The following is a 25,480-nucleotide window of genomic DNA, read 5'->3' as shown; positions in this document are numbered from 1 at the left end:
TGATGGCTTTTTCTACTTCAAGTATGGATATGTATTCCTGATCGCATGGTGTAAATGGGACATTATATTGAGCAATACATAGTCTCTATTTAAGCTGTAAGTCAGCAGTCAGAATTGGAGGAGGTACAGGATGATGGTTTGATGTTAAATCAGGTGTTCGACAAGGGTGTATGTTGTTTCCACTGTTATTCATCATCTATATGGATCACATTATGAAGGAAAGTGGTATTAAACCTGATATCAAAATTGGAGATGTTAATCTCAGCTTTGACCAAACTGAATTGTTGTAATAAATCTGGTAAGGACATCAGAATTAAAAATACATAAAAATATTGAAAGAATCAACTACAAACTGAATGAAGAATCTATAGAACAAGTAACCCATTTTAGCTATTTAGGCATAATTTTTTAGTGAAGATAGCAAATTAAATTTGGAAATAGAGAATTATTAAAGCTGGTATGATATGAAATCAACTGAAAAAATTTATATGAAATAAGAGAGAGAGATTAATCAAAACACTGAACTAGTATATAAGACATGTTCAAACCAATTTTAATGTATGGATCTGAGAGCTGGGTTAAAAATAAGTTGTTAGCATTCAGGAATGTGTTATTAACAGAGTTAATCTCAGGTGGTATAGCGACTTAAACAAAATGGAAGGAAAAGACCCACAGGAAGATCAATACAGTAAAAAAGTGTCTTACAAGACAGAAATATAAGATTTGATAGTATTGGAATGTTAGTAATGATGTAACTTTTCATGTAGTACTATCATAAGATCCTGTCAACCCAGTGAAGGTAATGTCAGGAATTTGATGATGATTTTGAATACATAATTATCAGTATTACATTTCATTTGAAGTTACTGATGCTGCATGATGTTCTTGAAGTGCTCAGAAATTTATCTCAAAATTTATTTTCTGCAGTCTCCTTTAAACTGGGATATAAGAGAGACCCGAACTGTTGATGTCAATACTGGTTAAAAAATTAGTTTTAGCTTAAAGCTATTCATATACATAAGTAACAGTAAAAAATTTCTCTCCCTGCAGACTAAAATTTTCCAACTTAATTTTACAGTCAACTCTCACTATAGCAACCTGAAGTATATTCAGTTATAGAGAACAGTTTACTACATAGTATTTCTTTTAGTATATTAATTAGTGTTTCAGCAATACCATAAAGTTTAACAAATTGAAATTAAATAATTATTTAAAACAGTAAGAGCTGTGTGATGTTAGACATAGAACAATGCAAATTGATAACAGGGTAAACATTGGATTATTTAGGGTGGAAAAAAAATGTTAGAATTCAATAACTCTCCCATATCTTCAATAGAGAGAGGGAGTCATTCTGATTAAGGTTCAGCCAATGCAGCACGGCTTCAGCACTTTCTTTAACCACATGTTCAAAATTATATCACCAACAATGGAGAAAGAGTGTTTCAGACCATAAGATATTGAAGTTGGTATCAATTCCATGTTGTGCTAATCTAAATTTCTCAGATTTTTTATTGATAAGGCACATCCTTTGTCCAAAAAGAAACAAAACTTTTCGAAAATAGAAGAAATTAGTGATGCCTGTTGTATCTTTTAAGCCACTGGTTTCCTCTATTTTCAAAAAGTTCGTTTTCTTTTTGAACCGAGGGTTTACAGGTAGGATATACAGGGTGTCCCAAAATTCACGCAAGTAATTTTGATAGAAAACACAGGTTTTTAATTAAAAATTGTAATTTCTTATTGATTCATAAAGTATACCGTATAGGGTTATGCATGGAATAGCATATCGGGTAAATGGCCTCCACGGCTTTGCTGGCACATAGGCACTCTTTTGTCGAAATTTTCCATGACCGTTTTGCATAAATGTGGCTGAATTTCGTTGATACAGCGCTCAATTTCCTCCTTCAAGGCGTGGGTGGTCGTGGGCTTGTTGGCATAAACCTTAGACTTAAAAAAACCCTAAAGAAAAAAGTCCAACGGCGTTAAGTCACATGATCTGGGCAGCCAATTCTGATCACCAAAATGGGAAATTACACGACCAGGAAATGACTCATGCAGTAATTCAATTGTTTCTCGGGCTGTATGGCATGTGGCATCTTGTTGAAACCACATGTCGTCCACACCCATATCTTGCAATTTAGGCACAAAAAACTGGATTATCATGTCGCGATAGCGAGCACCATTAACTGTTATTGCCTTACCAGCTGCATTTTCAAAGAAGAATGGACCGATGATGCCTCCAGCCCAAAATCCACACCAAACAGTGACACGTTGTGGATGCAATTGTTTCTCAACAATCACTCGTGGATTTTCTGAACCCCGAATGCAACAATTTTGTCAATTAATGAAGCCATCAAGATGAAAATGAGCCTCATCGCTGAAGATGATTTTGTTTGAAAAATAAGCATCCACTTGGTGTTCCATAATCCATTCAACGAACTCTCTTCGCTGCGTGTGGTCAGCAGGCTTCAGTTCTCGAGTCAATTGAACTTGGTAAGCATAAAGATGCAAATCTTTCGTGAGAATATGCTGTAGAAAGCTTCTCGAAATGCCCAATTCAAGACCACGGTGCCGAATTGATGTTCCTGGACTTTCAGCAACACTCTCACGAATTGCTTGGATGTTTTCTGTTGAATGACTTGTTGAAGGACGGCCAGAGTGTATAAGATCACTAATTGATCCAGTTTCCTTGAATTTTTTAATTACTCTTTTCACAGTTGATGAAGTTAAATCACTATTCCGACCATATTTTGTAAGAAAATTGTGAACTGTAGCCGCCAAACCCTCATTATTTTTAAAATATTGCAGAACAATGAAAATGCGTTGTTCTTTCGTGTAGCGCTCCATTTTTAATAACCCTGAACTGTCAGCTGTCACGCTGTCTTTTTTTTCTTGTTGGCAACACTTTACCGCACAAATGGCGCTAAATTTAAATCTTGCGTGAATTTTGGGACACTCTATATGTTCTTACAATCTTTTCTCTATTGAACTTTGAGTTTGTCTGAAGTAAGAAAGGTGACAATCACATGGAACTTGATGATGGCAGGAAGAGATGGGGGGGGGGAATCATTTATCTTTAGAAGATGGAAACAACCATGAGAGTTCGTTGAAAAGAATGAATGTAGCCACTAGATTATATTTTTAAGGATTCTTAAGATTAGTTCCAAGATGCCAGGAATGTATGGGATAGGAACTCTTCACAGTGTTTCATAGTTGTCTGAGCTAGGTTTATCCAGATGCATTGCATTTGATGTCCAGAAGTTCTTGCTTGCTGTAGGTGTTGTGGTTTAAAGCATATGATATGAGCATGATGTAAGAGAGTTTTTATGATTCCAGTCTTTTAAGAAGGATGGTGAGCAGATTGCTGGTGAATGTAAAATTCAGTAAAGGTAAGTTTTCAATAACATTTCAATAGGTTTTCACCTGAAGAGAGGAGGGAGAGTAAGTCCAGGAAAGCTAGTTTTTCTTTTTCTATTTCACCATGAAAGTGATTTGGGGCATAGATTGTTTATTTTGCTAGAAGGGCAGGTAATCTATCTTTGTTGGGGATCATCAATGTAATGTATCCAAAATGAAGGCCTGAGTTGTATGTATGTATGTATGAGAAAAGGAATTCTTCTGGATGCTCTAGATAAAAGTTGGCAAGAGCAGACTTCCCATAACAGTTCCCATTAACTTGTCTGTAAATGCTGTTCTGACAAATAAAATAACCTGAGTAGACAATAAACTCAAATAATTTGACTATATCTGGCAGAAAGGCTTGTGAGAGCATATGAAGGGAATCTTCCAACAATATATTAATGAATAAGGATTCAATATCGAATCAGTAGGTGATAGATTTCTCACCTCTAACTAGGAAATCAGAAGAATTTTTTATGAAAGAATGGGAGTTGAAACTTTGAGACGTAATAAATGGGCTAAAATATTAGAATGATATATGTAGGAGAAATACAATCCACAGAAGAAGAGGAATGCTTTCTTTGTGGATCTTAGGAAAACCACAAAAAGCGTGGGGTCCTAGTAAAATAAGTTTTAAGTATGAGTTTAGTTTTCTGATATGGCTTGATGGGATTGTGGTCAAATGTTCCTGCTAAGTGGATCTGTCATGTTGCAAATTTCCTTCTGTATTCTCCAGAGTCAGTAACATCAGTAGTTTTTCCTTTCTGCTTTTGTATTAATGAGATGACTGTTTCATCTTAGCAATTGTAAAGCTTTAATTTCTGCTAAAAAAATGTTTTTAGTATTATAGAGGAAACTTCCAGATAGAGTTTGTTGGCATCCTCTCTGGAGAGTTGTTACACTACATTCAATGTTATGGAGGAAATCTAAGTAAGGTATTTTCTTCAGAATAAAGCAAATTCATGTCCTTTTGACAGAACAAGAATTTCATTTTCAGTTAAAGAGCATCTTGAGATGCTTACTACACAATTATTTGGTACAGTAGGAGGTGGACCTTGCTTAGTGACAAGAATGTTGAATTTGCAATTTAAACGTTGCTTGCATTTGTTAAACAAATGGTGGAGAGAGTGCTTGGAAACAGTTAAAATTATATGCCATAAATGGGAGGATCTACAAATGACACAATATTATCTTGAAACTCAGTGGTGTGATGAATGTTAATTGCAAGATCACACTTGGCAGCTTGAAGTTGATTACTACAATATTGTATGGTCTGAAACATGCTTACTCCATTGTTGCTGCCACAAGTTAGAATGTCTGTTTAAAGAAGTGTTGAAGCTCTAACAGCTGAACCTGAATTCGAATGACTGCCTCTCTCTATAGAAGATATAAAAATAAAAGAATCTTATTCTAATCAAACATCATTAATAATTTTTTTTCCTTAAATAATACATAATAATAAATAATAGCAGCCCCCCCCCGAAACTCAGTTTTTTTTTATCCCGCATACAGATAAATTGGTCCTTCAGAATACACGCAATTTACAGAAAAAATACTAGTTGTGGTGGTGGACAGCGTTGATGTAGATGATTGGTAGTAGAGGTTCAGTGTAGTGGTGAAGATGGAGAATTGTACAGTGGATGCCCTCCTGCAATAAGTCTACAGACTCCTTGGAGGTGTCACGAATAACAATAATAATAATACGCTTCTTCTGTTATTCATTTGTATTGTTCTATGCATAGTATTACACAGCTCTAAGAATCCATTTTCACATTCTACTTTGTATTGAAAATGCCTGATGCTACTGATGAAGATCTGCAATTTTCTGATTGAAATATGTGGCTATTAAAATTTATTATTCATTCTTTTCTTGTGTTTTTGTGTTAATCTATTAAATTCAATTCTTTAAGCAAGTATTCATCTATAGATAGTTCCATTCTCTCTACTTTTGTTCTTTGGAACAGCTTTCTTCACTCTGTCTTCCCCCAAAGACTACAAAACCTTCAGCTGTTCAAAAAATAAATCAACAGATTCAGCCTTCTTATATTATTATTATACGGGTATCTCCATGGAGTCAGAAGACCCAAACTCAAAACAATATCTATCATACCTCTTCTTGAATTCATTTACAGACAAAGAACTCACAACTGAGTCAAGCAATGCATTCATTCATTCACCACTCTCTCTAAGCAAAAAAATCTAGTTTTCACACCCTCGTTAACCACACTCTTCCTTAATTTCTGGAGATGACCTCTTGTTCTTCCATCACTATCACACAGCTGAAATATTTCTCCTGCATCAATCTTATAAAAACCTTTTAGTAATTTAAATGTTTATATCATATCCCCTCTTCTCCACTTATCAACTAACCTCTGTAATCCACAAACTCTCAATCTATCGATGTAGGGATAATTTTTTTTACGCCACTTACCAACTTAGTCACTCTCCTCTGAACCCTCTCCACCAATTCCTCATGCCCAAGGAATCCAGGCGACCAGACTTGAGCACAGTAATCCAGATGTGGAAGTATCAATGCCTTATAAAGAGGAATGTGTGTTCTTCAATAACCAAGTAATCCTATGTACTATCTTGGACACCTTAGCAATGTGCCCTCTAAATTTCAACTCCCTATCCACCAACACAACCAAGTCCCTAGCCTCATCAATCTCTTGGAGTACAGTTCCGTCAATGTGGTACACAGCTGGTAATCTTTTAATCCCAAAATGAATGATTTTACACTTTTTCACATTGAAATGATATCCATTATCTTTTGCTCATTTTGCCAGCTTATTCAAATCATCATGCAAACTCTCAACATCAACTTGATTTTTTATTGCACTACCCAACTTTGCATTACCAGCAAACAACTGAATATCTCCCTTCGAGTCATTTCCTATATAATTTATGTACAAAGTAAACAATAATGCCCCAAGCACAGAGTCCTGAGGCACACCACTGGTCACCTGCTTCATCCTGGACTTTGCTCCTCACACTACTTTCTAGTATCTCTCCATGAACCATTCTCTTCTCTTATTCATATCACCAGTTTAGTATCCATCCCCACTTGTTTTAATTTGCGCAACAGTATTCCATGGGATATCCCGTCAAAAGCCTTAGCAAAATCCAGAAGTATCACTGTGTAGCCATTCCCCTTGTCCAACTCAGATATCACTCTATTATAAAAAGTTAATAAATTGCTAAGGCAGGACTGACCATTAACAAAACCATGTAGGCACCTATAGAGTATGATATTCTGATCCACACATTCCTTAACCAACTTTTCAAATACTTTTACCACCACTCCCGAGATGGCAAATGGTCTGTAATTTACTACCGCAGTCTTAGAGCCACCTTTATGCAAAGGAACTATTTTGTCCCCCTTCCACTCTCTAGGGATCATACCAGAGTTCAAACTTAAGTTAAATAACCAAGTAAGAGGCGTTGACAATTCCTTTGCACATTCACCAACACCCAAGCTGATATTTCATCTAAACCTACAGCAGCGTTTGCATTTAAATTCTGCAATATACTAAGTACCTCTGATTCATTAACTTCAATTCTCATATCAGTTATTAATACAGATACAGAGATATCCTCACTTGGGTGATACTTTTGAAAAGTGATCACTCAGTAACTCTACAAATATATCTGATTTGGTCACATTGATACCATCAAGGTGACCAAATCCCACTAAGGTTATCCTTCCAAAGTCATTCTTCCTTTTATTTGCCATGTAGTGGAAGAACTCTTTAGAATTACCCTTGATCCCCTGTCTTCTCATAATCTGATTTAGCTTTTCTTACTATGCTGGTAACTTTTCTAGCCTGAGCATTGTACTGCTCATGAGTATATTGATCACCTTTCTCCTTGTAAATTCGCCATAACATTTTCTTTTTTTACAGATCAAGCCTGATACTACTTCTCATCCATCTAACATCTACCTTGTTTATCTTCTTGACCATGGGAATACTTTCTGATATTGCCTCCCTCAGATATCCAATGATTATATCCCATGCACCTCTAACATCTTTCCCCTGCAATATTTTCTGCCATGGGATGACTGTAAGCCCACTCTTTATATATATATATATATATATATATATATATCCCCTTCTTAGGAGAGAAATCCACAAATTTTGTAACCTCCCAGGTCAATACCGCATGATCACTCTCACCAATTGGGGGTAACAAGTACACCTTACTTATGCACATGTCTTCTGAACCTATGACCAGATCCAACACTCTCACACCATGAGTAAGGTGTACTTGTTACCTCCAATTGGTGAGAGTGATTATGTTTCAAGTAATTACCTCTTAGAAGTTGTATGAATTCCATTTCCTTTTTGCCACGTGATATTTCCTCCTTCCAATTGATATCACCATAATTGAAATTCCCCATAATAATCACTAACCCTGCATTCATTGTGCTAATTTGCTGATGCATGAATTCAACATCACCCCCTTATACCCCATGGCCTATAGCAGTAACCAACTGTATATATGGTTGCAGCCAAAAAAACTACTTTTTACAAAAAAACTCATCACCTATCATCAACAGTACTCACCCCCCCCCCCCCCGTTCTATCTTCTGTATCTTGCCTGAAAATACTGTATCCATCACATTCAATTCAAGTAACCACATCTTCTGCTGACAGCCAAGTTTCACTAATGCCTACAATATTTGGTGAGATTGCACTGACTAATGCCAAAAATTCTTCCCTCTTATTTCAAATGCTTCTTGCATTGGTGTACAAAAATTGCAGATTTCCCTTAGTTCTTATACCAGCTTTAGAACTGATATACATTCTAGTAATTTCAGTATTCACAATAGCCCCATGCCGATTTTTACCCACTCCATTCTTCAAATTATTCTGTGAAAAAGGATCAACAAACATACATTCCCTGCATAAGTTTCTCCCTCTTACACACAACCTTTTCAATTTTATTTTCCCTGCCCAATTACTTCAACTTGTTCAGAAAACAGTAACTTCTTTAAACGCTTATGATCTTCCATGTTCAGATGCAACTCATCTCGTGCATACAGCTGTCTTTTGCTTTCAAACAACACACTCCAGACATCTTCCAGATGTCTGGAGTGTGTTGCACATTCTTGCAATCATATCATATCATTCATTATCATTGCTCTTCTACTTAACTCATAACCATCAAAGCAAGGCAGCATACACACTATTCCTCCCTTTGACATTTTTCTTTTTCACGATATCTAACAATGTTCTTAAATCTTTTGCTACCCAATTAATACTACCACTCGGGTCATATGTGCCCACCATGACTATCATCTTTTCTGCATCTTGCCCTCTCTTTATTGCTAAAGTCACTCTCTCTATTGTTCCACTAGACAAGCACTCCTCAGGCATACTGCTCTCCATACCCTTAACCATTGTATCACCATTATATTATACCACTCATAACTTCATTCACACCCAAACAAGCGTCACTAAAGATATTACACTAAATATTACAAGTCTTGTAATATTCAGTGTATGGGTTTGATTATATAAGGTTTGTTATTGTGATGAGTTTGTTATAGTGAGAATCAAGTATACATCTCTGTTATCTATTGGTCCTTTTTCAATTGTTCCATTGTTAATTTTATTACTCAGCCAAAGGGTGCCATTATAATTTATTCTCACCTACAGGTCATTTCACTGAACATTACTTGACCACTGAATAATGCCAAAGCATAACCACATCAGCATAGTATGCCTAATAATAGCTGGAACACTATTATACTGGTTTTGATGGAAAATTTAGTCTGGAAAAGGAATTTTTACTGTTAACTACATGTTGACAGTAAAAATTTCTTCTTACCCCCCCCCTGCCCACCAGCACTGAGTGGTGGTCTGAGTAAGAACTTGAGAGCAAGGGAAGGGTAACTCTTTACTCTCAAACTATAGTTTCCACTATCTACTAAAAAGGTAGAGACTTTTTAGTTTTAGTTTCAATTTTTGAAGACCATCTGAAGACCAACGAGTCAGTTGGCAGAAGATGACAAATCATCACAATGGCAATTGATGCAGAGGAGTCTCGAGGTGCATACCTCTATAAAAAACCTGGGCTCAGCTGGTCTGGCTGTCAGCACCCAATATCGACACCTGCCTAGGGTCACAGGCGAACACACACTGCAGCGTCTGACTACTTCAGGTCAGGGGAGACTGCAAAAGGCATCTGTTTCTCATGTTAGAGGCAGTCTATTTAGGATCCTGGCAGAAGCCTTAAAATGCATCTCCCAAGACATTTGGTCAACATGGGAGATTAGACCATATTCCCCTCAATTTATGCCACAGAGAAAAAAAGAAGAGCTGCATGGCCAGGGCCAAAAAGGACTAAAACTGAACTTGAAAAATCTTCCAAGGAGAAATGATAGTGTTAGGCCTTCACTGGATGCAAAAACTGGGAAAATCACCAACTTATACATTTCAACTCTAAACACTAGAACACTTATGGTGTCTTCATGGTGTGGAATTCATAATAAAAAATAAATGGAAATAACATATAGTAGAATTCAAAAGGATACTCGGAAAGAATTGCAAGCCTGAAAATAAAACTCACGAAAAGAGATCTTGATCATTTAGGTATATGTCCCTACCTCAAGCCATGGTTTGGAAGAAATAAAAGAGTTTTATAATCATATGTCAAGTATAACTTCCAAAAAGAAAATATAAGAGTTAATAGTAATGGGAGACTTCAATGCCACAATAGGATTAAGGACATCATAACAGGACAAAATGCTAGGACCATGTAGTTATGGTTCTAGAAATGCACAGAGAGAATTATTTAACTTAGCAAGTCATAATTTAACAATAATGAATTCAGTATTCAAGAAAGAGGTTTAACAGATGGTGAACTCATATTTCTCCTGATTGAAATAATGAGAGAGAGATATCGACTTCATTCTCAGTCTAAATACAAGCCTATTAACCACTGTATAGATGCTCAATACTTTTAGATTTAGTATAGATCATAGAATGGTGAGAGGAATGATCTCATTAGCAGAAAAAAAAAAAAAAAATAGGATTAAGTGTATCAAACCAAAGAAGCCAAACATTAATGCAATAGATCAACAAAAAGAAAAATACAAAGAAAATTTGACAAAAGTGATTGCTTCTCAAAATCCAACAGTCAGAAACTAATGTTCAAGATCTTTGCAACTGTACTGAAACTATTATTAAGTCTTCAATTAAACCTCTAAATAATTTTACTGGCAGGAAGAATGATAAGACCTCTAAAAAAAACTAAGATGAAAGAGAAATACTAAAGAAAAACAGGTCACATTTATCGAGAGATAAGATGCAGAATTTGACAAATTTATCAAAAGAGAAATCCAAAATAATCTGAGAAAAGTCAATATAAATGAAATATCCAAGGCAATAGAAAATAGAATCTCGCTAAAAATCGCCTTTCTGAAGGCCAAAAAAAAAAAAAAAACAGATTCCTTTTCTTTTAGGTAAAACAGGAAACAAAACAAACAATAGAAAAGAAATTTAAGGCATTGATGCTGATTTTTGCAAAGCCCTTTATACAAGCTGTATAATTGGGTCAAATTCAACAAACAATAGGAATGTGGAAAATGTCAATGTTCCACCAGAAATTAACTCTACTGTCAATGAAATGAAAGGCAGTAAGTGTCTAGGACCACATGAAGTGCCTGCAGAGCATTTCAAATATGAGTTGGACAACTTATTACCATTATTACTTATATTATTAGAATCCTAAAAGATGAGACTTTTCCTAGTCAATGGCTGAAATCAGAAATAATTCTTATTCACAAAAAAAAAAGACATAAAATTAGATATAAACAACTACAGGCCTATAAATTTACTATCATAATGATAAAATTTTTACAAGAATAATCCTCAAAAGAATTTGTAACCACTTGGACTCACTAGACCATCTAGACACACAGTTAATCAAATAGTAGAAAAATATTTAGAATATGATAAACATTTATATATGGCCTTCATTGACTATGGCAAAGTATATGATCCCACAGAACATTACCCTATTTTCTATTCCTTGAGAATCGAGGAAAAATATATTTGGCTACTTCAAACCATTTATGAAAACAGTGATGCATCTATCAGGTTGGAAGGAAGTGGCAACTTCTTTAGGATGGAGAGAGGCATCAAACAAGGTGATCCAATTACTCCCAAACTTTTTATAACAACTCTCAAAGCCATTTTCATGGATCTGGATTGGGATGACTATGGTATTAATATTCAGGGGAGGATGCTAAACAACCTACATTTTGCAGATGACATCATTTTGTTAATCTGATGATCAGTGAATTAAACATAAAAAGCAAGGAAATAGGTTTAACAATAAACTAACAAAAATATTGACAAACCATGAACATATTCCCATTGATGTTGGAAATACTATAATAGAATATGTAGAGAACGACAAATATTTAGGACAAGTGATATCCATGTCAAATTGCTTTGACCTTGAAATCTAGTGCAGAATCAGCAGTGTGATTGGAAGAGCTACTGGGGAATGAAGCATTGGATGAAAGGGGACCTTCCCCATTTGTCTAAAAAGAAAATTATTCGATATGATTGTCCTACCAACCACTACACAGACAAAAAAAAAGCTCCAAGTTTGCTAAAGAACAATGGAGAGGGGTTTACTTGGAGTATCCAGATTGGATAAAATAAGGAACAAGAACTTAAGAGACCTAACAAAAATTAAAGATGTCATTTGGAGAGCTAAGAAATCAAAATGGGATTGGGCAGGCCACTTGGTAAGATAGCAAGATAATTGACAGTCAAAGAGAGCAACAGAGTGGCTGCCAAGAGAAGGAATCAGAAAACCAGGAAGACAAAGAAAAAGATGGAGAGATGACATTGAAAAATGGCTAGATATCACATGGACAAGAGCGGCCCAGGATAGGAGAGAGTGGGAGAGGTTGGTGAAGGCCTTTGCCATGCAATGAGATGTTTAGGTTAACAACAACATATATCAAAATATATATATATATATATATATATATATATATATATATATATATCATAAGCAAATGCTAATTTTTGCAGTAATTATGGCACTAATGGTTTGGTCTATGCTATATCCTAGTTTAAAGGAGATGGTCATCATCATCATGAGTGTTTGCCAAGAAGACTATGAACATAAACAGACTGCACTTGCAGTAGAAATAATTCCATATACTGATTTACAGGAGCCAATCATCTCTTGCAAAATAAGTTCTAAGTAATGAGAAACCAAAAAATCTCAATCGAATATTTCATAATTATCTATCATTATCAAACTAAAATTTTTACTGATAATGGTAAAACAACAATCTGACACTTGAGTAATTCCATGAAATAGAAAATATTCTCTCAGTTATAGCATTTACATATTTTGCTTTGATATTTGTTATTTTAACTTAAGAGAACTATGGAATTACTGTACATGTGATTCCAGAGTTATCACATTCAGGTAAAATGGTACTGAGAAATTTATTATACTTTAAGAGTTCTGAAAATCATTTGCTTCTATATTTTATATTAAACAAAGAAAGCAAAGCTTTTTTTTTTTGGTAATGGAGCACCCCCCCCTTTTTTTTTAAAAAAAAATTTATCCAACTAGGTTACAGAGAAGCTAAATAAATGGAATTTGACATACCTGTCAAATTAGTACTTGGATCAGAACTTGATAAGGCTGAGAGGGTATGTAATTAGGAGGAGTTGATGAAGAAGACCTGATAATTTGAGGGTGGAGATATTTATCTGATAGCCACATAAATACATGGGCAAATCAATGAAATAATGAAGATGAAAAAAAAAAAAAAAATGAAAATATGAATTAGACATTTTAAAAGCACTGAAAATAAAGAACAATTACCTACCATCTCAGCCTACTGATCAAGTCCTGGTACAAGTACTATATCATCTTTGCCTTCAAATAATTCACATGTATGTCAAATTAATAATTCTTATTTAGTATAATCCCATTTATTTAGCGTCTCTGTAATCTGGTTGGATAAAAAAAAAAAAATAGCGGTGCTCCATTACCAAAAATCTCTTTGTGTTCTTTGATATCTTTTAAAGGATATACACCCTTTGTGCAAAAAAAAAAAAAAAAAAAAAAAAAAAAAAAAAAAAAAAAAAAACTTTCCCCAAATAGAAGAAACTAGTGGCACCACCTGTTGTATCTTTTACTGTTGAAAGCAACCTTCATTAATATTGTATCAACTGTTTATGACATTTGTTTCATTAGAAGCAGAGTTATAGTGCCAAGAGTAACAGTGCGTTTTGACGAACAGTGGGAAAATGAATTTCAAACAGAGAACTGCAATTGACTTTTGTGTTAAACTTAGTAAAGGTTTTACCAAAACACATCAAATGCTTCAAACCATATGGTGATGAATGCTTATCCCATACTCGAATTTAGGAGTGGTTTAAGCGATTTCAAAGTGGTCGTGAGACACTTGAGGACAACGAAAAGCCGGGCTGTTCAAAAACTCGACTGAGCGAAGTTAACATCCAAAAAGTGCATGATTTCATCAAAGAAAACCCAAAATTGTCCGTGAGACTGATTGAAGATGAATTGGGGATTCCAAAATCAACCGTGCCCAACAATTTGACCGAGAATTTGGGCCTTCATAAATTGAATTCGTGATTTGTTCCCCAAAGTTGACTGACAACCAAAAAATGTATCGAATTGAACACTGCAAGGACCTCATTAAAACTGCTCGTAAGGACTCAAACTTCCTTGAAATGATCATTACTGGTGAAAAAACATGGTGTTTTGAGTATGAGCCTGAAACAAAGCACCAGAGTGGGGAGTGGAGACCACCAGAAGAGGTGCATCCGAAAAAAAAAGTTACTTGAAGTCAAAAGTAAAGACAATGCTGATTTGTTTTTATGATTCCAAGGGCATTATCCACAAAGAATTCATTCTACCTGGCCAAACGGTCAATGGTGAATTTTATCTTGAAGATTTTGAAGCGATTGATAGCGAGAATTCATCGCATATGGCATAAATGTCGTGATGCAGGCAGCTGGCCACTTTTGCACAATAATGCACCATCTCATCGTTCGAACATTGTGAGACAGTTTTTGATCAAAAACCAAGTTTGTGTGTTGGATCACTCACCATATTCACCTGATTTAGCACCCTGTGACTTCTTTCTCTTCCTCTGACTTCATTTGCTGATGAAAGGGAAGCGATACGACACCACTGAAAACGTTCAAGCGGCAGTAACCATGACCCTCAACAGTATCCCAAAAACCGATATAAAATACTCATTTAACGAATTAATTGAATGTGCCAAATACTGTATCGAAGCTGAGGGAGAGTATACTGATTGAAATAATTATAATTGGTCTGTGTTTTATTTTCTATCAAAAGTTTGGTTTCTTTTTGGACAGAGAGAGTATAATAGTTACTGAACATAGCAATCCTGTGCAAAAGCTAAATTTTTTTTCTTCACTAAAGTTATTAACAGCTGAACTGAAGCTTTAGTCTAGATGATGATATCATACTGAAAATTCTAAAATAAAAATACCTTCGATCTAAAGTAGTAACATGAAAATGAACCAACTCGGGATCGCTGTGGTTGAGACGTTCATATAATTTTTCCTGACTATCCTTTTCATAGTCTTGGACATTCATCAGATCGGCATAGAGATCATATACATCACTTGAGTTATCTAAACCGCTGTGCGTATGTACAGGACAAAATGTCATGTTTCTTGGAAGAGTTTTTGCTCTTGAGAGGTGGATATCAGCCATACTGTTTCTTGCAGTTATTCCTATGTAAATGCAACACAAAGAACTGTAGAGATTAAAATAAACAATTAAGAGTTATGTACTGAGTATTACATTAAGTTGCTTTAATAAAATAGTTTTAGTATAAACTTTTAAAATTTTGCACATTACAAGATGTCTCATGACATATATATATATATATATATATCATTCCATTTACATTTTTGATCATATTCTCTCTCTCTCTCAATATATATATATATATATACACACACACACATATAGAATATAATGTGTGTGTGTGTGTGTGTGTGTGTATATATATATATGTATAACCAGGTTTAAAATAGCTTGGTATCTTTAACATTTATTATACTCAAGGTAAAATACTTTCTACATCTATCTCTCCTCCTGAGATTTTTATTTAATAAGGTTAAAACACCTTATGATAACTTGTTCTGGTAAAATAGTTATACGCTCTGTACACTAAACTTGGTATTTCTAGCCTGGTTCCCACTGATGAGACCTCAATAAAGGTCGAAACCGGTCTGGGTAGTGGCCCCTTGCTTTAATACATAGCATCATACATCTCCTCCAGGAGATGTGCTTTGCATTAAGGGTAAATATTAAGAATAGTGATCAGAGCTTATCCACCTTTTACCATGAGTTGCCTTGGTCTTGCACTACGGGTGAGATCACCTTGACTTGCAATACTTGCAGGTGCAAACTTGACTTACTTGTCTGTTTGCTTACTTGGGAAATGGAGTAAAACCAGGTTTAAAATAGCTTGGTATCTTTAACATATATATATATATATATATATATATGCAGATATGATCAAAAATGTAAATGGAATGATATTTTCCTATTCATGTAAAAACTAATTAGGCATATAATGTGTGTGTGTGTGTGTGTGTGTATAATTATATATTTAACATATGGGGGAAAATACAAGAAATACTTGAGCAAAACTATATAGAGACTGACATTTCAGTTAACCAGATAAGTCTGAGAGTAAATGCAAATTCCTGAGATCTCCAAGAAAGCAGTGTATAAGGTAGTCAATGATATGATGCATAGTCTGCACAGCACTCCCCACACACAAAAGGGTGACTATGAAATTCTCCACAGATGTAGTAAGTGAACAGTGGCCTTGTCCAGTCCTAAATCTGTTTAGCCAACTCCAGGGGTGTTGAGGTAGATCAAATCCTGGTGGTTTGATGGTTGGATCTGTAATAAGGCACTTGTTTGTAGTTTATCATCTGGTAATTCCACAAGCCATATGGAGAGTAGATGTGAGGTAAGCAGGGTAACCTGATGAATAAGTAGTCCCAGACCAGAACAGCCTTTCTCAAGGCCTTTCAAATTAAAATGTCACAGAGCCCTAAGACGATTATGTGATATGACCTGCTATGCTGCCATTAAATAAGCATGTCCTTGAGGAGGTACCTGAATATAATCTGCAGCAACTTCCACGAGGTAAGATGCAGCTACAAAGTGCCTGCACTGGTACCTATCTAGGAAGTAGTAATGTCTGACTAATACCTCACATTTTGGGTCCAAATGCCAACTATGGTATCCTAGACACTACAAGAAATGAGCATCAGTATCTCTCTCTCTCTCTCACACACACACACACACACACACACACACACACACACACACACACACACACACACACACACACACACACACACACAGTGAATTCTTTATTTATGCGATACAAATTCTTGAGATTCTTATATGATAAAAAAAAAGTGTCTACAAGACATAATATAATAGTATAATGATAACTCAAAAAAAAATAAAGAATATTTTTTATTATATTAATATTTACAAATACATAGCATTTAAACCAAATTAAACCGAAATTAAAATATTATTTGAACAAATGAAATATTTATACAGTCTAAAATAGTATAAAGTCTCATTAATAACCATCACAAAAATTTATAGAGCCTCCTAGTAGTTTGAATTTTTTTGTGTTTGTGTCAAAATAAAATACATCTATTTTTTTTGGGAGGGGGGAAGGGAGGGGAAATGTCTACATTTTGGGGAATTTTTTAAATGTCAGTGATATTATTTTGGGAACAGATGATAATATTGTTTTGGGATAAAAAGAAAAAAAAAAAATATATATATATATATATATATACTTGCATGATATAATTATAGTAATTTCAAGTAATTTAATTGTAGAATTTTATTTTTTTGTCATGACACATGACAACGTTTATTGTTAACCAGCTTGCAAAAATTTGGACTCAAAGATTGAGAGCATACAACCTTCATTATGGCAGAAAGACTGACGCTGGTTAGTCTTGAACTGTGGGCTGTTTTGTTACCTTTCATACATGAAAATAATTGTTCACATAAATAAATGCCTTCAAAAATAATATAGAATATTTGCTGCAATTTTTTTTTTATTTCCGCATATTTGTGACCTAAATATGTGTATATTTTTGGAACACCGACTTCTTGGTATTTCTCTTTTAGAATGGAATCATTTTGGAAATCAATACGTTACATTTGAATAGAAATGGGAGCCCTTTCGAAATTAAAGGAAAAAGGATCTGAAAAAAAAAAAGAAAAAAAACACTTCTTCTTGCTCCTTAAAATCTTTAAATCGTCTATCAAATTCTTAGTTTGGGACAATATTGAGAAAAGGTAAAACGTCGATTCTTATTGTTTAACTGTTCACACATAGAAAAGTAATTTAGAATATTCTCTTTTAAATGATTTTGAAACGAAACCAATTTACATCTAAAAAGTTGCCAGTGCATCATACATATGTGTTATTAACTGATATTTCCCCCGAAGTTTGACATTTAAATCATTCAAATGTCAGGTAACTAAGAATGCTAGATCTTGTACCTATGTCTGATCATTAAGAAATACAACATCATGATTTTTCATTTCAAGGAACAATTTTATCTCCTCTAAAAGTAAAAAAAAAAACAAAAAAACAAGCTTTTTAGAACTTTATGACAATCTTGTCATAAAGTTCTAAAAAGCTTGTTTTTTTGTTTTTTCGTTAACCAACGAATCTCTGTGTAACAAGGTAGTCCTTCAAATTCACTCGTCAAGTCTTTAAGAAATTGTGCAAACTGGCAGTGATTGAGGCCGCTGGATCAGATGAAGTTCACAGTATCTGTCACAGGCTTGAGTACGCTGCTCATTTCCAATACTTTGGAGCACAGGACCTGCTATTGAATAATGAAGTGGAAAGATTGCAGTTTTGGGATGTCTGGATACATTTTTGGAATTGCAAAATAAATTTTTATTATTGCAATTATATTATAGCATCCATATCGTTGCATCCATATTGTAACTATAAATGTCGTTTGAAAACGAATAAATCGAATGTTGAAATCGATATTTCTGTTTTATTATAAAAAGCAACCATTTTTTTTATTTTTATCTTTCCTTGCCGGCATCACGGGCCGCAAGAAATTGGTTTTGGGGTGGGTACAGGATATTATGATAGTACTATATGAAAAATTTATATTACTAATCTCCTACTGATCCTCCATATTAATGTGCTATCTGTCAGCACTCCAACATTGTCAGAACTTATATTTTGAGTTTCTAAGGGATTTTCCACTGTATCAATCCACCAAGATTTTGGTCTTCTAGTGGATCTTCTGCTCCACCCCCCCCTCCAACCTTGGTAATAAGTGCTTGTTGCTAACCTTTCCTCTCCCATTCTGATTAAATGATCATACCATTTGAAACTGGTTCTGCTCATTTATTCCTGAATGTAACAATATCAAGTTCTTTCCTAATATCTTCATTTTCAATATGATTCTGCCATTAAATGCCATCTGCTCACTCCCATAATTGTTTTCAGAATTCTCATATCTGTGGTCTCCAGTCTTTCATTGAGTGTTTTATTTTGAACTCAGCTCTCAGATCCATAAGCTAAACTTAGTTTGAACATAGTATACAGCTAGTTTAGTGTTTGGATTATTTCTCTGTTATTCCATATACTTCCTACAATAACAGCTTTGCTGACTATTAATGTAAAAATGTAAATAGAATGGATTTGCTATCTTCCCTAAAAATTGTGCCTAAATAGCTTAAATGCTTTACTTATTCTATGAGTTTCCCATTAAAAGGATGCAATGTTTTTTTTTTTTCCAGTGTTCCTATCTCATTTCACAGCCTGTCATTTTTATACTAATTTACTGCACTAATTTACATGACACATTTGCTACTATAGAGTATCTTAACTCAATTGAGTTAAGGTATTCTGCAGACTTGCACTGGATTTATTTAGGAATATAACACCCACATAGCATAAACAGCTGAAATTAACTTCTCCAATTTTGATGAGGTTTAATGCCACTTTCTTTCATAATATAATTCATATCCATATAGATGGTGAATAACAAAAGTTATATGAATTTTTAATGATTATCTGGGGTTTTTAACAAAGTGTTAAGAACCTTGTTATTCATCACATACATGGTGCTATGCATCCATCTCACACGATTTAATACCAAACCATCTTGCTGCACTTCCTTCAATTCTAACTGCTGACTTACAACTCAAATATAGAGGAAATGTATTGCTTGCGATGTTCCATTTACATCATATAATAATAACATTTAGAACAATTTTGTTCTTGTCAATATGTCGTGATGTAAATGGAACATTACAAGCAATACATTGCCTCTATATTTGAGTTGTAAGTCAGCATTTCCTGCCATTGGATTATTAGTTCTGATCTCATACTCTGTCTGCTATATCAACTCATCCATTTTCCAGGAGTGACCTGGAAAATGGATGAGTTGATATAGCAGCTGCATCTGCAGCCTCATTTCCCTTAATTCCAATGAAGAATCAAGGAATTCTTCATTGGAATTGAATTTAGCACAGAATTTCAAAATTAAGGACCTTCAATTTGTACAACAGCATAAAACCTTGCAAAGGACTGGATGCGGATATACAGAGGAGACGATATAGCCAGTAAATAACTCAATGAGTCTATATAAATTATACACTTTTGGTATTTGGTATGCACAAGCTGAATTGCATGCAATTCTGCTGTATAATTGTTGCAATCATGTAGAATGTGAATAAGAAAAAGTCAGGAAATACAGCACCATAATCAACAGAGGTGTCAGATCATGAACCACTAGATAGATAGGAAGAAAATAAGAGTGTTTTGCTCTGTAAGCATTAAATAACTGCATGCTGACAGAGTGAGAGGTTGTATATACACCTACAGTGGAGGAATGCTGTTATGTTTGGTGCAGGTTGTCAAGATTCATGCCAATAACTTTCATAATTTCATTACCATATATACCAAAGAGATGCATGGCAGTCTGACGTGTATGATATTGAGCCTTCCAAAGTAGAAAATATACTAGTTCAGAGATGGTCATGATTGGGAGGATGAAGAGCAAGTAAGAGTGGCTAACTTGTAGAGAGAGAGAGAGATAGAGATAGATGAGCTGAAAGAGATGTTGAAATGTCTCGGAAATGAGAAGTATGAAAGATGAGATTAGGTGAATGAAAGAGATGAATGCAAGGTGAATCAGAGTAGGAGTGAGAGAGAGTTATGAGTATGATAGAAGAGGAGAAAATAGGAGCAGTAGAAGAGAGGGAATGAGAGAGAGAGAGAGATATGGGAATGACAGAAGAGGAGGGGATAGGCACAGTAAAAGAGAGGGAATGAGAGAGGTATGGGAATGATAGAAGAGGAGAGAATGGAAACAGTCAGAAAGAGAAAATGAGAAGAATGTGAGGGAGTGCTGGAACCAGGGATGGAGTGATGTCAGGACAGCAGTAGGGGAACACAGAGTGAAAGACAGTGAGGGATGCAGACGAGTAATCAGGGAACAGAGTGGTAAGAGCTGTGATGTACGGCGACTCGATGATCCATGATGTGCAAGATAGAATGCCAGAGGAGTGTTTGTTGCAGGAATGATAGAGAGTGTGGCTATGGCAATTAAGTGGGGTGAAAGGGTGGATGAGATGATTGTGATGGTGGGCATGAATGACTAGAGAGGCAATGAAAATGGGGGGGGGGTAAGAGATCTGAGATTCTTGCTTGAGGTTGTATGAAAGAAAATGCAGAGAGGAAAGATAGTGTGCGCGTGTGTAACCCAGGTATGATAATGACGAGCTGAGCAGAAGAGAGGATTGGAATATGTGGATGCTTGGAGGGCATTTGAGGATAGAAAAAACTGTATGTGAGAGACTGCTTGCATTTGAATGAGGGAAGGAAGTAAGCATCTGGAGAGAGATTGCTGTTTTCTGAACGAGTTGGTGCACCAATGCAGGGAAACTAGAATTCAATTCCCAGGGTGGATGGTATCAGGGGGCGGCCACTTGTGGGAATGGGGATACCCATTCCCACAAGGTAACTTAGTGTTACCTGATGTTACCAAATACATCAGGTAACACTAAGTCCAATGGGGTCTGGAGGGGATAATGATAGGTACAGAAGCAGTGACATTTTTATGCTTTATACTAATGCCGGGCGTATCCGGAATAAAGGAGATGAATTGGTGGCGCTGATAGAGTCATCCTGGGCAAAGATTATTGGAATCTCTGAGACGTAGTTGACAGAAAATGATATAATCCTTTACTCAAGCATATGCAAACAAAGTCTTCACAACTAGTATTTTCTTGCATGCAAAGGATGCTGACTTCACATCAATTACTTCAGTATCCTATAATGGAAAAACATTATGGAAAGAACTACTAGTTAGACTGGTTTCGACCTTTACTGAGGTCTCATCAGAGGGAGTCCGACCCAAAAAGATGCCAATGTTAAATCAATGCAAAGTCATATATTCTTTCTACAGAAGTCAAACATTCTCTAAAATAAATATGGTTATGATCAGAGTTGCAGAAATTAGAGCTAACATCAGCAGTATACAGGTAACCCTCGTATAACGCAGCAGTACTTATACAACACAGTTTTGATATAACCAGTCTACAAATTGTAGTAACCCTTTATCTTTTCATATGTTTTTCATCGCATGACTTATTTTATCTTTAAATAAATTTGTGTCTGCATGTATCGCACATGTAGTTATAAGTAGTGAATTTATATGAGGGGAAATACCCTTTAGCATGCATGTATATCAATTGTTTATTGTATAAAGCAGGGGTTGGCAATGTTTTCAAACTTGCAGGCCACAATTAAGCAAAAATAGTGAGTGAAAAAATACTTAAGTTGAATAATATAAGCATGTAAACACAAGAAAGATTTTAATTAGCCAAATATTTCGGTCTGAAAATTGCAGATCATCTTCAGTGGTACAACAAGAACAGGAAATATTTAGCTAATTAAATATCTTTCTTGTGTTTACGTGCTTATATTATTCAATCTTTATGTCACAAGTATCCTTAAAATATCAAATACTTAAGTTATCAATTTTTATTATATCAATCTTAAAAAACACAGAAAACAAGGTTGACTCGCACCAAGTTATATCACGAAGTATAGGTATAAAATTATTTTTAATTTATTATTCATATTATATGAATAATAAATTAAACAAACCCCAAATTGGAAAGAATAAAATGGTTAAACAACAAAAAATCAATGTTTTGTCTTAAAACCTATTGAAAACAAGAAGGATTACAAAGAAAAACTCAATCAAAAACTAGACTTAATATCCTCTTCAGTTCTGATCACTAACTTACAACTTAAATATAGACTATGTACTGCTCTGTATAATGTTCCATTTAGTCCACTGTGGTGTTTTGAAAAGCTTTTCTCTTGGTATCTTATGAAATGCTTTTATGAGATTTCTGAAATTTAAATTTGCAAAATAATTATTCTTGGGGTAGACCATACTCCTACCGGGACAGTCCCTCAAGTGGCAGATGAGGGAAGCCCCAACGGGCTGCTCTGAATAAGGAATAAGGAGCAGTGGACAAAGTCTGCAGCTGAGGAATGGCAGGCCAGCTGCAGACAGTTTGCCATAAACCCCTATGAACTAGGAGGATCCAAATATAGAAAATGTTACTGCATCTGGGGTAGCCGATGCGACTACTTCTCGATCACAGAAAGCTGCTGGGAAATACTATGTTCAAGAAGACTAGAAATAGAACCATTTGGAGACAGATTGTACAAAGGGAACTCAACCTGTCACCAGATGGATGAGATAAAGAAGAAGAAAATAATCATTCAAAAAGGTGCATAGAAAATTTAATGTGGAGAATGAACAGATAACTTGAATGAAAATTAAAAACAGTTGCTGAAATACTTAACTGGAAGTACAAAAGCTTTACTGCCCATAAAGAAGTTCAAATGAAGGAAAATAACATGTTGCAACTAGATAAACAGGATATTTGCAGCATTACATATGTCCAAAAATTCCTTGTCTCTTGCAGGAACAGGAAAAGCTGCTTGCAGTGGTATGAGAATCAAACATTTCTGCTAATCCAAAGTCTCTGAAGCTCAGCTGGTATTGTATTGACAATGCCCTTTGTTTGGGAAGATATGAGTTTGAATTCTATCTAGGATGCAATGCAACTTTATAAGGACTTTTCAACTGAAGGTAAATTAGCTAGTCATATGGAATTGGGAGTTCTACCTATCAGAAACTTAAGTTTTTCATCTTGCAAAACAGGCAAACTAGCCAGAAGAATACACACAATTTACTGACATAGGACATCAGTTTCATAGCATAAGATGCTTTGGCCATAATTCCAAAACAATAACAGTCCCGTCAATCCGAAATGATAATCATAGAATTCAGAAAATCACAACATGATGATTTTCTGAATTCTATGATTATTATCCAGCACACATTGCCTTCACTATAATTAATTAAACATCACCACGATCATAAATATCAAATGCCTGATAGGTATATTCCTAAAGAGATGTGCATGGTACTATGATAATACGATATGATGAAACTCATTAAACATCAGTTAAAATAGTAATCAAATAGTAAACACGACAATTTCCGTTTGGTATGAAGTAAAGATAAATAAAACAGAGTTAAGTATTTTGTCCTGTAAGCCTTGACTTCATAACAAACAGAAATTATTATGTTTGCTGTTTGATATTAGGTCACTATTTTGGTCACTTTCTGCTGGTTCATAAATAATACAATGTATTATTTATGCAACAGCAGAATAATCAAAAGTACTCAATGTGGTGAAAATAATTTCAATTAATGCTGCAAAGATTTTTATTTTTACATTATTGCACTGGCTGTGTATGCAAAAAACAGACTCCTCATGTTATCAGTCCTCATTATGTAGGTTAGCTGGTTAGTTTTCATGTGGGAAGGGAATAATGGTCTGATTCAGCGTCATCAGGTTGATCCCCAATTCCAAGTTCACTTGTCAAGTCCACATTGCCTCTAAATCCAGGTCCCCCCCCCACACACACACTTTAGTCCTAGACCAGATTTCCATATTTTCTGAGCCACCTAAATCTTAACAAACGACTGCATTCAGATGTGTTGTCATTCTTTAAGACTGCACTTAAACCAAAGTCCTGCCTTCAAGCCATTTATGAGCCAGTTCTACACTCATGTTCAGAATTGAATTTTGCTGTGTTCTATGGCTAGCTCATCTGAAAATTTCTGTATAAGACCAGCTAACTTACTTTAAGTTTCCCCCCTACAACTGATATAAGTAACTCATTTCTAATCAAAGGATGCACGTTTTACTGTAAAATTCGATGTAGCTTAAAAATACCAAAGCTCTTTAGATCGATTGTTACATAGGTCAAGTCCCATGAGAACTGTATAAATAACGTTTGTTTTTATGTATAATTTGCTAAATATTAATGTAGTTAATACTTAGCAAATTTTTTGAAAAACTGCAATCGGAACTTTGTATATAGCTATATAAGAGTGTAAGAAAGTTGTTTGCGAGCTCTGCGCATAACACCTTTAAAGTTAGTATCTAAGAGTGCTACTAGGTTCAGAGAAGTTTCTGCTGACTGGCAAGATAAAAAAAAAAGGAGTGCTTGGAGGAGAACAAAGAGTGGGTCGAACTTAAAAGAAGATGAAAGAGTCATGCTGAATTCTTTGGGGTTTACAACCCTTAGTGCAGGGTCCAGAGAACGGGAAAATAAAAGGGGGACTGAGACGGGCATAAGGGGCTTAGTCGCCAGAACCAGAGCAGTGGTGGCAGAGAAAGAGGGGAGAAAAGGCCCCAGTTACTAAGCAGGACAGTCCAGGTCCAGTTGCCGACAGAGGAGAGCCAAGAGAGCAAGGCGAAGCGCTGTTACCGAAGAGAGCCAGAGCCAGTCGGCGGCAGTTAGAGGCACAGTCACCGGCAATTAGTAGCAGAAGTGGCAGCAGTTAGAAGCAAAGTTCCCGAAGTAGGATCCAGAGGAGAATTTGCCCGTATGCTGAAA

At 35.3% G+C, this 25,480-nt stretch overlaps 1 protein-coding gene across 3 annotated transcripts in view; it reads right to left on the bottom strand.

The window, feature by feature from the left end:
- LOC150104415 (rho guanine nucleotide exchange factor 10-like) overlaps positions 1-25,480 on the bottom strand; it is a 172,413-nt gene that overhangs the window by 57,169 nt on the left and 89,764 nt on the right. For 2 of the 3 annotated variants that reach the window (XM_090396364.1, XM_090396363.1), the window contains exon 6: positions 14,966-15,176. In XM_090396364.1, the coding sequence (XP_090252490.1) occupies positions 14,966-15,176 (211 nt within the window). Of the gene's footprint in view, positions 1-14,929; positions 15,177-25,480 lie in introns of all 3 variants that reach the window. The other variant, XM_090396362.1, reaches the window with a different exon arrangement.

This window comes from Typopeltis vanoorti, chromosome 8 (assembly GCF_054136105.1).
Source record: "Typopeltis vanoorti isolate ZY-2024b chromosome 8, IOZ_Tvanoo_1.0, whole genome shotgun sequence".
Taxonomy (NCBI): domain Eukaryota; kingdom Metazoa; phylum Arthropoda; class Arachnida; order Uropygi; family Thelyphonidae; genus Typopeltis; species Typopeltis vanoorti.
Note: the sequence above shows the minus strand (reverse complement) of the source record. Positions and strands in the feature narration are given on the sequence as shown.